Raw genomic sequence first — 14,665 nt, forward strand, 5'->3', positions numbered from 1 at the left:
TCAGTTAGAAAAGTCTCTCTTCTGAAACATTTTTGAGGACTTCTTTGTATTATATATATACATTTAATAAACATAAAAATAACCTAACTTGATTTATTTTATACATATATAAATAAATTTGGTTAGTTTTATGTTTATTAAGGACAGTGCAAGTCACTAATAGTGACCAAACTTTCTGATTCTGTATATAACAAAATAGGAAAGAACTTGCATTTATATAGCACCTTTCACAACCTCAAGATGTCCCAAAATGCCAATTAAGTACTTTTGAGGTGGTAGTTACTGTTGTAACATTGGGAAAGGCACCAGTCAATTTGCACACAGCAAGGTCCCACAAACAGCGATGAAATATGGCCAGATAATCTGTTTTTTTAAAAAAGTGATGTTGGTTACATAGAATATATGCACAGGAACAGGTCATTCGGCCCATCTGGTCTATGCCTGTGTTTATGCTCCACACGAGCCTCCTCCCACCCTACTTCATCTAACCCTTTCAGTATAACTTTCTATTCCTTTCTCCCTCATGTGTTTATCTAGCTTTCCCTTAAATGCATCTATGCTATTCACCTCAACTACTCCTTGTGGTAGAGAATTCCACATTCGAACCACTCTCTGGGTAAAGTAGTTTTTCCTGAATTCCCTACTGGATTTATTAGTGACAATCTAATATTCATGGCCCCTAGTTCTGGTCTCCTCCGCAAGTGAAAACGACTTCTCTACGTCTACCCTATCAAATTCTTTCATAATCTTAAAGACCTCTATCAGGTCACCCTTCAGCCTTCTCTTTTCCAGAGAAAAGAGCCCCAGCCTGTTCAATCTTTCCTGATAAATATAACCTCTCAGTTCTGATATCATCTTAATAAATCTTTTTTGCACCTTCTCCAGTGCCTCTCTATCCTTTTTATAAGGGATAAATGTTGGCCAGGACACTGGGAAAACTCTCTTGCTCTTTTTTGAATAGTCCCATGCGATCTTTTACATCCAACTAAGAGGGCAGATTGACTCTGTTTAACATCTCATCATATATGTTATCTAATATTTATGCCACTAATATGCCACTCAAAAAATAGGTGAAATAAAAATAGATTTGATCTATTAGGTGAAATAAAAATGGATTGGATCTACTTGAAGTAGAGCCAAAATTAAATTTCTCTGTTGGCAAATCATTACAAAGCAATTTATCCATTAATGGATTAGTACTACATCTAGTCTAAGGGGGCAGCCTTACCTATTAAAAGGAAATTATAATCAGCTATGTGTAACAAGATGTTTTTACATAACTATCAAATACCAATGTGGCAAATGTAGGAAACATAGGAATATAGAAACAGGAGTAGGCCATTCAGCCCCTCGAGCCCGTTCTGCCATTTTATTAGATCATGGCTGATCTGTAACTCGAGTCCATTTACCCGCCTTTGCTCAAAATCCCTTGAAACCTTTACCACACAAAAATATAATCGATCTCAGTCTTGAAAATTTCAATTGACCCAGCATCCACAGCCTTTTGGGGAATTTTCCATATTGCAGTTATCCTTTGTGTGAAATGATGCTTCCTGATTTCACTCCTAAATGGCCAAGTTTATGCAACATGCCCTCATAAATTAACCTTTTATGCCTATGTATCATTCTGGTGAATCTGCCTGCATCACTCTGGTGAATCTGCCTGTATCACTTCCAAGGTCAGTATATCTTTCCTGAAGTTCCATGCCCAAAACTGAACAAAGTACTCCAGATGGGGTCAGACCAAGGCTCTGTACAAATGAAGCATCACTTCCTCACTTTTGTACTTCAACCCCCTTGAGATAAAGGCTAACATGTCATTAGCTTTATTGATTGCTTTTTGTACTTGTGCACTAGCTTTTATTGATCTGTGCACATGGACATCCAAATCCCTTTGCTCCTCCACGGCTCCTATTACCATTAAGAAAATCTTCTGATTTGTTTTTCTCAGATCCAAAGTGAATAACCTCACATTTCCACTTATTGAACTCCATTGGAAAATGTGAGGTTATGCACTTTGGCAGGAAAAATCAGAGAGCAAGTTATTATCTTAATGGCGAGAATCTGGAAAGTACTGCAGTACAAAGGGATCTGGGGGTCCTAGTGCAAGAAGATCAAAAAGTTAGTATGCAGGTGCAGCAGGTGATCAAGAAGGCCAACGGAATGTTGGCTTTTATTGCTAGGGGGATAGAATATAAAAACAGGGAGGTCTTGCTGCAGTTATATAAGGTATTGGTGAGACCGCACCTGGAATACTGCATACAGTTTTGGTGTCCATACTTAAAAGACATACTTGTTCTCGAGGCAGTACAAAGAAGGTTCACTCGGCTAATCCCGGGGATGAGGGGGTGGACATATGAGGAGAGGTTGAGTAGATTGGGACTCTACTCATTGGAGTTCAGAAGAATGAGAGGCGATCTTATTGAAACATATAAGATTGTGAAGGGGCTTGATCGGGTGGATGCAGTAAGGATGTTCCCAAGGATGGGTGAAACTCGAACTAGGGGGCATAATCTTAGAACAAGGGGCTGCTCTTTCAAAACTGAGATGAGGAGAAACTTCTTCACTCAGAGGGTAGTAGGTCTGTGGAATTTGCTGCCCCAGGAAGCTGTGGAAGCTACATCATTAAATAAATTTAAAACAGAAATAGACAGTTTCCTAGAAGTAAAGGGAATTAGGGGTTACGGGGAGCGGGCAGGAAATTGGACATGAATTTAGATTTGAGGTTAGGAGCAGATCAGCCATGATCTTATTGAATGGCGGAGCAGGCTCGAGGGGCCGATTGGCCGACTCCTGCTCCTATTTCTTATGTTCTTATGTTCTTATGTGCCATTATTTTGCCCACTCAGCCCTACTATGTCCCTTCGTAACTACCTGCTCTCACCTAAACAACTTACTGGTCTCCTAACTTAGTGTCATCTGTAAACTTGGATATACAACTCTCTATTCCTTCATCCAAGTCATTAATATATATGGTAAAAAGCTGAGGCCTCATTACACATCTCTGGCAACACCACATCACATCCTGCCAATTAGAGAACATTCCTTTTATCTCTTACCTCCCAACCAATTACCAAACCACGTCAAAAAGTTACCCCCAACTCCGTGCGCTTTTATTTTTTCTGATCATCTCTTGTGCGGAACCTTATTAAATGCCTTCCGGATGTTGATATAGACAACATCCACAGACACTCCCCTTCCACCATGCTAGTGACCTCTTCTTCGGCTTTGGAAATTTTGAAATCTTAATAAAACTCGAACAAAATGTACATGAGAGGAATTCACTTTCATTCAATTGTCATTGCTATGTATTAAAATCTGCCACTGATGAATGTAATCTTAAATCAGATCATCTTCCAACACAGCTGTGCACTATACCAAACATATGCACCAACAGTTCCAAAAGACTCTGTTTTAATGTTCCCAGAAACTGATCACATATGCTCTACTTCCCAGTCCCCTGCAGCTGTTTTTTTTTGTCCTGTGTATCATCCACCCTCACCTAGGTTTCACTAAGTGAATAAGCCTAGTCTTCTGTCCAGTATCTTGAGAGTTCAAGTTTATAGCATATTTTAATCAGCCAAGCAACATCTCATCAAATAAAAGCAGACTCAAATATCAATCTTGACAATAAAGTCCTAAAATTATTTACCTGATTAAAAATATGTAGGAATATTTGGATATGAAATGTTGAGTGCAATGATTTAGATTTGTGAAATATTAACTTCAATAACCTACTCAAAAGTTTTGTGTTTCCAGTGTCTCACAAACAAAACTTTAATGAATGCAATACAGGCCTCAGGACATATTGCATCTACAATTCCTGCAAATGTTGGACCAATACAAAAAATATAAATAGATATATGCCAGACCTGCTTTAGCAGTCATTTAGGTCCAGTTCCTATGCTGCAGTATCCCATTTTACAGAAAGTTTGGATGACACTGAGGAGAAAGTACACCAAAATGGACCAGCAGAGTAGGTTTTGGTACCAGTTCAATAATAAATTTTAAACCATGCCTACATTAAAAAGTAATGGCCTACCTGTGCGTGAAATAGAGCTAAGCCTTTAGCAGTGTGAAGGGGAATGAGCACCTTCATAAGAAATTGTTTATGTTCTGCTTTCAATGGCAACGCAAACCCATTAATAATACTGAAAAAGAAATATAGAAGTTAGTAGTTAATCTTCATTGTAAAAATTTGAAATTAACTTCTTTCTATACAAGTACATTTAAGGAACCAAATTATTTCAGAGTACAAATTTTTATAGTATAACATTTAATTTATTTTTATCTCAATGCATTACATCAATTCAATTTCCTTTAGGATTGTAATGGATTACTGGCTTCAATCAAGGAGTGGGGAGGTAAGATTCTTCTTCTGCAATGTCCAAGATAACTTCTTAGCTTAAGTCAGTTGCTCAATCTGGTTTTCAACTGTGTCCAAAAAACATACTGGGCATCCTAGCAAACTAGCAAAAGCTATCCAACAGCTGCAAAAAAGGTGACACAGCCCCCAAGAGCTAACAACTCGAGAACAGCCCTGATATGTGAAAATAAGTAGTTACACACAGCTTTGTAACTTAAGCTATAGGTATACAGAACATTCCTTTACTTGTATTGGAGGGTAAAAAAAACAGAAGTACATGAAAGCCCAGTTGAAGCTGACACTCTAGACCTCTGCACTTATCTCAAGTTCATGCTAGCATTCTACCCTTCCTCAGTTAATACACTCTCCTTCAACTCACCCCAAAGTGTTGCTCCCAGCTCTTTTCGTAAATGTACTGGCTCCCAGCTTCTGCTCCCTTCCCTCTGCCTTTCATTACCATCCCTCTACTGTCATCCATCTTACCCCTTTCATTGCCATCCATTCCTCACTGCCTGCTCCTACTGGAGTCCAGCTGCTAATGCACTGGATCAGATCTCTTTCGTTTCCCTCAGAGCCACCGTTAGCACTCATGGCAGGGGTTCTGGCCTCTGTATTGGGTAGCTGCTAAGTTCTGATCTCACGAGAGTTCCCACCTACAATACTTTGTTGCTGCAATCAACAACAACTTGCACCTGCATTGCGCCTTTAACGTAGAAAAACATCCCACAGTGCTTCACAGAGGCCTTGGGACATTTTCCTACATTAATGGTCTTGTATAAATGCAAGTTGTTGTTGTTCTTGTAGAGAGAAAAATAAACTCAGATACTAGACCAAAAAGGAGATTAAGAGGTGTGGCTGAAAGTTTGGTGAAAAGGATGCATTTTATGCAGGGGCTTAAAGGAGGAGAGGGAGGTGGAAAGGCAGACAGGTTTGGGAAGTGGGATTCAGGTGGTTGGTGAGGCAAAGGGATAGAAGAATGCACGAGAAGGCGAGGAATAGAGTGTAGGGGACGTGGGGAAAAAGAGTTGTGAGGCTAGAGCAGGTTACATAGATAGGGAGGGGGGAGGCCATGAAGAGTTTTAACACAAAGGTGAGAACCCCTGTCACCAGCATTGGGAACACCTTTAACTAGAATACTGATGGCTGGCATATAGTAATACTAAAAACATTATTTTATATCAGAGTACTCTAAATGATTAAATTTTTTGATGGCAACAATCCCAATAGGGATATTTTCAGGAACACTAACATCCAATGGAGTGATGGGACAAAGCCTTGCCCTCATAATTTCTCAGTTGATGAGATCCTAATTTCAAACTGATACAGTGAAGAGTTGCCAAGTGGTCCTTTTACTTGTAAATTAACAGTTCTGTGCAATACAGCCTACTCCCGATAATGCAAACACCAGAAAAGATTTGAATTGTCCAATCAATATGAATCGCAACATAAATAATATTTAGCACTAAAAAAAACTGAATAATCAGATAATTTGTATTAAGCAACTTCAATTTTTTGGATTTTACAAAACACACAAGTTTCATTATTTTTATATGGGTATGGATACATGACCCCCTCCCACATACAAAAATTGAACACATCTCCAAGAAGGAAGGCGAACAAAATAGTTGCCTTGAACTATAAAGCTTAGATTAATGTAGGACTCATTCTATTCCTCCCACCCATCACTAATTTTCCTCTCATCATTGACTGACTCCTTGGTGGATATGGATTCAGTGACCATTGTTCATATGTGAACCTCAACAGTGAGTGACAGCAGGCTATCTGACTTAGGATGGGGTAGAGGGGGAAACGCAGTCAAGGCAAACACACTTCCGGTGGTCATCTCTGGATAGTGATCAGGAGTAGGCATCCTGGCTGATTTTCTCATCCCTTATCTTGGGGCATTAAGACCAATTTATAGCACCATCACTGCTGTGGCTGAAACAACTGGGGATCAAATCTTGGACTTTTTTGGTCTGTACGGTTCAACTACTCACAAAGTATACTTGGTGAGGCACCTGCGAGCCCAGGCTAATTTTATCAGCATATTCAAATACAAATTCCTCCCCTTAAAGCACTTTCATTTACTGTGTTTAAACTGTTTTTAAAATACTGCAAACAGTTGGAAAATGCTTTCTAGCAGCCAGAATGAGCAGAAAGGCTGCTCCACGATTCTCTGATACATCCCTGGAATTGAGGAAGCAAGGGGGAGGGAGTAACTGTTCCCCACAAGCTGCAAGGATGTCTCCAAGGCCTAGATGAAGCAGGCATGGACAGAGGTGGCTGATGGGGCAGTGCCCCCTGCATCACCCGCAGAATCTGGCTTCAACGTAGGGAGAGATTGTAGACCTCAAGAGTAGCAAGGATGAATACACATCTTAATTTCTCCACCTCTCAAAAGCAACTCACAACACTCTTCACGCCCTCCCCCACCACACTCAACAATTTCTTCCTTTCAATCACAAGGGCACAGCGCAACATTTTGTTTGCATTATAAGTACATTCATCTCTTCCTTTCCACTCTTTACGCCACACACTGACACCATTCTCTTCTCACATACTGCCATTTGCACAACCACCAACGGAGGGGTTGGTGGTTGTGAAAATGGACCATTAACGCACTTCCCTCGACATTCAGCATCTCCCCATCCTCACTCCACCTTGCTGCGTCTCCACCTCAACACATCTACAATAAGAACAAGCCCCAAACATCTCCACGTACCTTTCCCATAACCACTCATTGACTCTCACCCTCTCTTTCTGCAGGACAAAACAGCACATAATGCAAAGGAGGGAGTCAAGCCCAGGGGCGGAGTACATATCATTGTTCTCACCCAAGCAAAGCAGGACACCCTGGAGATCAGTGGCCCAAGCACAGCCAGTACCACTAGGGGACACAAGGCTGGTGGCATATCAAAGCGGCGTGCCTGCACATTACTTACAATGCTTCCTTAACCTCAAGCTACACAACGTCAAGTTGTATTCTCAAAAATATCACCTGCAAATGTACAGCTACTATTGCCTATCCCATCTCTTCTCCCTTTTGTCTTTCCTCTAGGTCCTTCTCAGCAGCAAGAGCCTCCTGAGCTAAAAGACACCTCAGATGAGGACAATCCTTCCAAGGATACACCATCAAACGCTCCATCCGTCCCAGGTACCAGTTCAGACATTGGAATTCCACGTGGGGTAGATAGCGAATTTGAGGGGTCTACACCGAGAGTCACAGAGCACCAGTGAGCGGCAGCAGGTTCTGGTGGCAGTGACAGCCCAGGAGAGACCACGCTGGAGGACCAGCTCTGCTCAGGAAGACACAAATGATGACCACAGGAGGCCTAGCCATGGATAGAAAACTACTGGCATTATACGAACAGCTGTGTAAGATATTGGATGATCTGCCAAGGGGTTTCACCACTATCGAGTGTGGAGGAGACTGCTACCTGCCTGTATGGTGTCATCTCGCATGGCAACAGCACACTGCAGTCTACCCTGGAGAGTGTGGCCACCTCCAGGGACACTGTAACCAGGCCCTCACAACAAGAATCTATGTTCGAACGCTTTGCAGCTTTCCTGGAAGCTCAAATGGCTGCCATGCAGATCCTAGGCTCCAGCTTTGAGACAGGTGTCCACCTGGACAGATTGATGAACTGAATGGACAGAGGCTTTGAAGGAGCCATCTTCTGCAGTCTACTTTCCTGCATATCAGTGGAAGTGATGAGCCAAGCCCCATGGGAGTGGCAGTGGTATGATGGGAGTAGCACATGTTGCCCTCTCCCAAGTGGTCAGTACGTCAGCTTCATCCCCACCCACCCAACCCCCAACTAATACTTATCACGGTGTCAACACATCAGCCAGGCCAGTAGACAGTCTAGGCAGCAGAAAAGAAGCAGCTGTCTGCAGCCGGGCCTTCACAAGCTCGAACACCCAGAAGTCACTGGCCACGAGCATCAGAAGGGTCCCAACATAATGAACAGCAGCCTTCCACCAGCTTTGCTGAGGCCACTAGGGGAGCATCTCGTAGGGGTAGTGGACTTCGAAAACCTTCATTTAAGAAAGGCACGATGGGCTAAGCACTTGGGTGAGAGTTGAATTCAAGGCAATTACTATGTTTGGATTGGATCACCTTTATTAAATTTGGTACTTTGATTTGCAGTGCAGTTTCATAGCTTCTGAGTCCACATTCTCAGTATTTCATTGATATAGGAGTTGTCAGAGCAGATCACAGGAATCAATGATAAACGAGCTAATCCCTCTCATCTCTTACTGCAAGCTGTTGAGGTGATCCCCCTTCTTCTGCTTCCTCCTCGACCCCTCGTCTTCCTTGTCTGACGAGGCCTGCTGCTGCTCCTTTGGCTCCTCCAAAGGCAGGCCTCTCTAAGGCAAAGTTGTAAAGAATGTAGTATACAACGACTATGCGGGTGACTCTTCATGGGGTGTATTGTAGGGACCGCCAAACTAGTCAAGACACCTGAACCTCATCGTCAGCATCTCTATAGTATGCTCAATTATGATCCTGGCAGCCCCATGGCTTCTATTATCTGTGTTGTTCCGGAGTGGTGGGGTTGTGGAGGCGTTCCATGAGCCACGTCTGTAGGGAGTATCCCTTGTCTCCCAGCGACCATCCTGTCACGTTTCTGGGAGGGTCAAATATGGAAGGGGGTGGGGGTGGTAGATGGTAGAGCGTCTCAGGATAAACGCATCGTGACAGCTGCTACATACTTTGCAGAAACTTGCATGATCCTATTTCTGTGATCAGGCACTAGATGCACACCGATGGAGTGGTATTCTTTTCTATTGATGAACACTGCTGGTTGTTAATGTGGTGCCCTGATGGCAACATGCTGCAAATCCGCAAGCTCTTGCCTGCTGACTGACGAAGTCAATGGGGAAGGTGATGTATTGGTTAGCTCTGGCCAAGAAGGAATCAGTGACCTGCTTAATGCAGCTGTGTATTGCAGACTAGGAGATGTGGGTAATGTCCTCTGTGGTAGACTGGAAAGAGACAGTGTCTAAAAAGTTGAGGCTGTGGTGACAGAGTCACTCATAAAGCATGCCCCCCTGGTCCAACAGGACCCCTTGCAGCAGGTTGCAGATATCTAATACAGCTTGCCTGGTGCAACAAAGCCTCCTAAAGGTCCAGGAAAGTTACTCTGGGCCTATACACTGTGTGTTGGATATGGCCTCCTCTGGTGTCTTTTGATAGGCACTGCTTCTCAAAGCACCTGAAGCTGCAGAGGCTCCTGCTGCTCTTCTTCCTTCAATTGTTCCCCCATTAAGGCTAGTAACATTAGAACCCACGACGATTTGAGGTAAAGTAAGGCAAAAAAAAGCATGAAAAAAGCATTCTGGAAGCTGGAGACTCTCCTGGCAAACCAGACAGCGAAGATCCACTGACCGACTGTGCTGCAACTGTGTGCCCTTTTCACGCAGCATCAGCGGGTCTGTAAGGCATCAATCCTGCAGGTTTTACTGGCAGGTTTCAAGTTGGGCGGGCCTCCTGTTTCAGCAAGTTTCAACACCACCATCTCTCTCGACCTCTCCACTACCCGCCGCAAACTCCAATCCTTAGCCACCGATTCCATCCCCCTCCCTGACCACTGTCTCAGGGTGAACCAGACTGTTTGCAACCTCTGCGTCCTATTTGCCCCCGAGCTGATCTTCCGGCCCCATAGCCGCTCCATCACTAAAACCGCCTACTTCCACCTCCGTAACATCGACCGTTGCCGCCAGCCCCCCTGCCTCTCCATGCTACCTCCAGACAAGACTCTTCCAATGCTCATCTGGCCAGCCTCCCATCTTCCACCCTCCATAAACTTGAGCTCATCTAAAGCTTTGCTGCCTGTATCCTAAGTGCCCTGGTGTCCTGGTCAACCTTACCCCCTCAACCAACACCTACAAAAATACAAGTGACTATCTTGTTGACCTACATAACAGTGACTGGACTGCAAAAGTAACGCATTGGCAGTAAAGCACTTTGAGATGTCCTGAGAACACAAGGCACTATATAAATACGAGGTCTTTTTTTCTCTTTTATATATTGGTAGGTGTCTTTAGATGTATATAGCAGCTTTGCAGTATTAACTGATGACTTGCTAAACCCACAGATGCACCAAATTGCAGCTACATCCCAGGACTTACAATATTGTATGTTATCTTTACTCAATTATGCAAAGGAACATAATTCACATAAGAAATTGTAGGGAAAAACATGAAACCTTTGTAATGATACCATCTCTGTAGGACAAATGTAAGGAATCTTACAACACCAGGTTATAGTCCAACAAATTTATTTTAAAATCACAAGCTTTCGGAGATTATCTCCTTCGTCAGATGAATGAATGAAAAGGTTCTCAAATCGCATATCTTATACTATGTTGGGACAGCATCACACCAATCAAAAGGTGTCGTTGTTATTCAAACAGGCCAGTCACAGAGAACAGCACGTCCCAGTACACTAGATATACATTGTGTCTATTACACAGGCAGGCAGAAAGAAACTCAAAATGGCAGAGAGAGAGAGAATTTTTAAAAACATATAATTTTTCCCCCCTTTTTGCTGGTGGGGTTACGTGTAGCGTGACATGAACCCAAGATCCCGGTTGAGGCCGTCCTCATGGGTGCGGAACTTGGCTATCAACTTCTGCTCGACGATTTTGCATTGTCGTGTGTCTCGAAGGCCGCCTTGGAGAACGCTTACCCGAAGATTCTCTCTCTCTCTCTCTCTCTCTGCCATTTTGAGTTTCTTTCTGCCTGCCTGTGTAATAGACACAATGTGTATCTAGTGTACTGGGACGTGCTGTTCTCCGTGACTGGCCTGTTTGAATAACAACAACACCTTTTGATTGGTGTGATGCTGTCCCAACATAGTATAAGATATGCGATTTGAGAACCTTTTCATTCATTCATCTGACGAAGGAGATAATCTCCGAAAGCTTGTGATTTTAAAATAAATTTGTTGGACTATAACCTGGTGTTGTAAGATTCCTTACATTTGTCCACCCCAGTCCATCACCGGCATCTCCACATCATGGCTACTATCGACACCACAAACTGCCGGCTCACAGTGTTAAGGATCTCCATGAAGATTGCGCATATCGACACAGACATCAAGTTTTTACAGAGCTGCAAGAAAGCAGACAAGATCCCGAAAGGACTACAGATCAAGAACCCACTCAAGTCCACATACAACTCGGATTACGCTGAGAGACTCTGCCGCCGTACCTCTCGCACACTCTGCAACGATCTCATACACCAACTCTACAGCAGACGCCACAATCTCGAAACCAAGATAGAGTCCATACTCTCAACCTGTACTCAGGACACAGCAGACCAGCTACGATATACCGCCAAACAGACGAGGCAACGGAACTGCACTGCCGACATGAAAACCAAGAGCAGGAAGCTTGAGAAACTCTGCATCACCACCAGCATCAACCAAGCCTCCCCCGGTACCACGGTTACAACCACAGGGAAGTCTATCATCAATTTGTCCGACCACACCCTTCAACCAGACGAAATCGAGGTTCTCAGCCGAGGGCTCAATTTCTGCCCCACCACCAAAATGGACCGCATCGGTCTCGCGGCGGACACAGAGGAATTCATCAGGAGAATGAGGCTCCGGGAATTCTACCACAAACCCCAAGATTTCAACAGCGAACCCAATGAGACAATCAATGATCCAGAACAGCAGACAGAGGGATCCACGGTACAGCAACCGAAGAGGAAAGAGTCAAACTGGACTCCTCCGGAGGGTCGCTACCCTCAGCTTGACATGTATGCCCAAGCTGTCAGGAAATGCGTCAATGCCAGATTCATCAGGCGCACTCAGAAGACAGTCCAGAATGTCACCCGAGCACAACGCAACGCCATCAACGCTCTCAAGACCAACCGAAACATCGTCATCAAACCAGCGGACAAAGGAGGAGCCATTGTCATACAGAACAGAACGGACTATTGCAAAGAAGCATACCGACAACTGGACAACCAGGAACACTACAGACGGTTACCCGCAGATCCGACCAAAGAACACACCCACCAGCTCAACAAACTGATCAAGATCTTCGATCCAGACCTTCAAAGCATCCTACGCACTCTCATCCCACGTACTCCCCGCGTGGGAGACTTCTACTGCCTCCCAAAGATACACAAAGCCAACACACCCGGACGTCCTATCGTATCAGGCAACGGAACCCTGTGTGAGAACCTCTCTGGATACGTCGAGGGCATCCTGAAACCCATCATACAGGGAACCCCCAGCTTCTGTCGCGACACTACAGACTTCTTACAAAAACTCAGCACCCACGGACCAGTTGAACCAGGAACACTTCTCACCACGATGGACGTCTCGGCACTCTACACCATTATCCCCCACGATGACGGCATCGCTGCAACAGCCTCAGTACTCAACACCAACAACAGCCAATCTCCAGACGCCATCCTACAACTCATCCGCTTCATCCTGGATCACAATGTCTTCACCTTCGACAACCTGTTCTTTACCCAAACACACGGAACAGCCATGGGGACCAAATTCGCACCCCAATATGCCAACATTTTCATGCACAAGTTCGAGCACGACTTCTTCACTGCACAGGACCTCCAACCAACGCTATACACCAGATACATCGACGACATTTTCTTCCTATGGACCCACGGCGAAGAATCACTGAAGAGACTACACGATAACATCAACAAGTTCCATCCCACCATCAAACTCACCATGGACTACTCCTCAGAATCGGTTTCTTTCTTGGACACACAAATCTCCATCAAAGACGGGCACCTCAGCACCTCACTCTACCGCAAGCCCACGGACAACCACACGATGCTCCACTTTTCCAGCTTCCACCCCAACCACGTCAAAGAGGCCATCCCCTATGGACAGGCCCTACGAATACACAGGATCTGCTCAGACGAGGAGGAACGCGATGGACACCTACAGACGCTGAAAGACGCCCTCGTAAGAACGGGATATGACGCTCGACTTGTCGATCGACAGTTCCGACGGGCCACAGCGAAGAATCGCATAGACCTCCTCAGAAGACAAACACGGGACGCAACCAACAGAGTACCCTTCGTCGTCCAGTACTTCCCTGGAGCGGAGAAACTACACCATGTTCTCCGCAGCCTTCAACATGTCATCGATGACGACGAACACCTTGCTAAGGCCATCCCCATGCCTCCACTGCTCGCCTTTAAACAGCCACCCAACCTCAAACAGACCATCGTTCGCAGCAAGTTACCCAGTTTTCAGGAGAACAGCGTCCACGACACCACACAACCCTGCCACGGCAACCTCTGCAAGACATGCCAGATCATCGACACGGATACCACCATCACACGAGAGGACACCACCCACCAGGTACATGGTTCATACTCCTGTGACTCGGCCAACGTTGTTTACCTCATACGTTGCAGGAAAGGATGCCCCGGAGCATGGTACATTGGCGAGACCATGCAGACGCTGCGACAACGGATGAACGGACACCGCGCAACAATCGCCAAACAGGAGGGTTCCCTCCCAGTCAGGGAACACTTTAGCAGTCAAGGACATTCAGCCACCGATCTTCGGGTAAGCGTTCTCCAAGGCGGCCTTCGAGACACACGACAACGCAAAATCGTCGAGCAGAAGTTGATAGCCAAGTTCCGCACCCATGAGGACGGCCTCAACCGGGATCTTGGGTTCATGTCACGCTACACGTAACCCCACCAGCAAAAAGGGGGAAAAAAATTATATGTTTTTTAAAATTCTCTCTCTCTGCCATTTTGAGTTTCTTTCTGCCTGCCTGTGTAATAGACACAATGTATATCTAGTGTACTGGGACGTGCTGTTCTCCGTGACTGGCCTGTTTGAATAACAACAACACCTTTTGATTGGTGTGATGCTGTCCCAACATAGTATAAGATATGCGATTTGAGAACCTTTTCATTCATTCATCTGACGAAGGAGATAATCTCCGAAAGCTTGTGATTTTAAAATAAATTTGTTGGACTATAACCTGGTGTTGTAAGATTCCTTACATTTGTCCACCCCAGTCCATCACCGGCATCTCCACATCATCTCTGTAGGAGGTGACCAATTAACTCAAAAACAGTTATTGATAATCACAGTGGTTCAGAAATTTAGTCTCTATACCTGAGCTATGCAGACAAAGGCGGTCCAATAGTCTGTGTGAGTTACTCAATCTTGACTGTGGCAACATTAAGGGTGTTTAAATTGTCTGCACTGCACTGGGCTAAGGCTGGGGCAGGGAGGGGAAAAAAAAAATTCAGCCAGGGTTCCCACTCCAGATTGCTGTACAC

At 44.6% G+C, this 14,665-nt stretch overlaps 1 protein-coding gene across 1 annotated transcript in view; it reads right to left on the reverse strand.

The window, feature by feature from the left end:
- Positions 1-14,665, reverse strand: part of ppp2r5a (protein phosphatase 2, regulatory subunit B', alpha isoform) — a 162,335-nt gene that overhangs the window by 22,162 nt on the left and 125,508 nt on the right. Inside the window, exon 7 of the mRNA XM_067988945.1 lies at positions 4,043-4,151. Coding sequence (XP_067845046.1) covers positions 4,043-4,151 — 109 coding nt within the window. The remainder of the gene's footprint in view (positions 1-4,042; positions 4,152-14,665) is intronic.

The sequence above is a fragment of the Heptranchias perlo genome, chromosome 8 (assembly GCF_035084215.1).
Source record: "Heptranchias perlo isolate sHepPer1 chromosome 8, sHepPer1.hap1, whole genome shotgun sequence".
Taxonomy (NCBI): Eukaryota; Metazoa; Chordata; class Chondrichthyes; order Hexanchiformes; family Hexanchidae; genus Heptranchias; species Heptranchias perlo.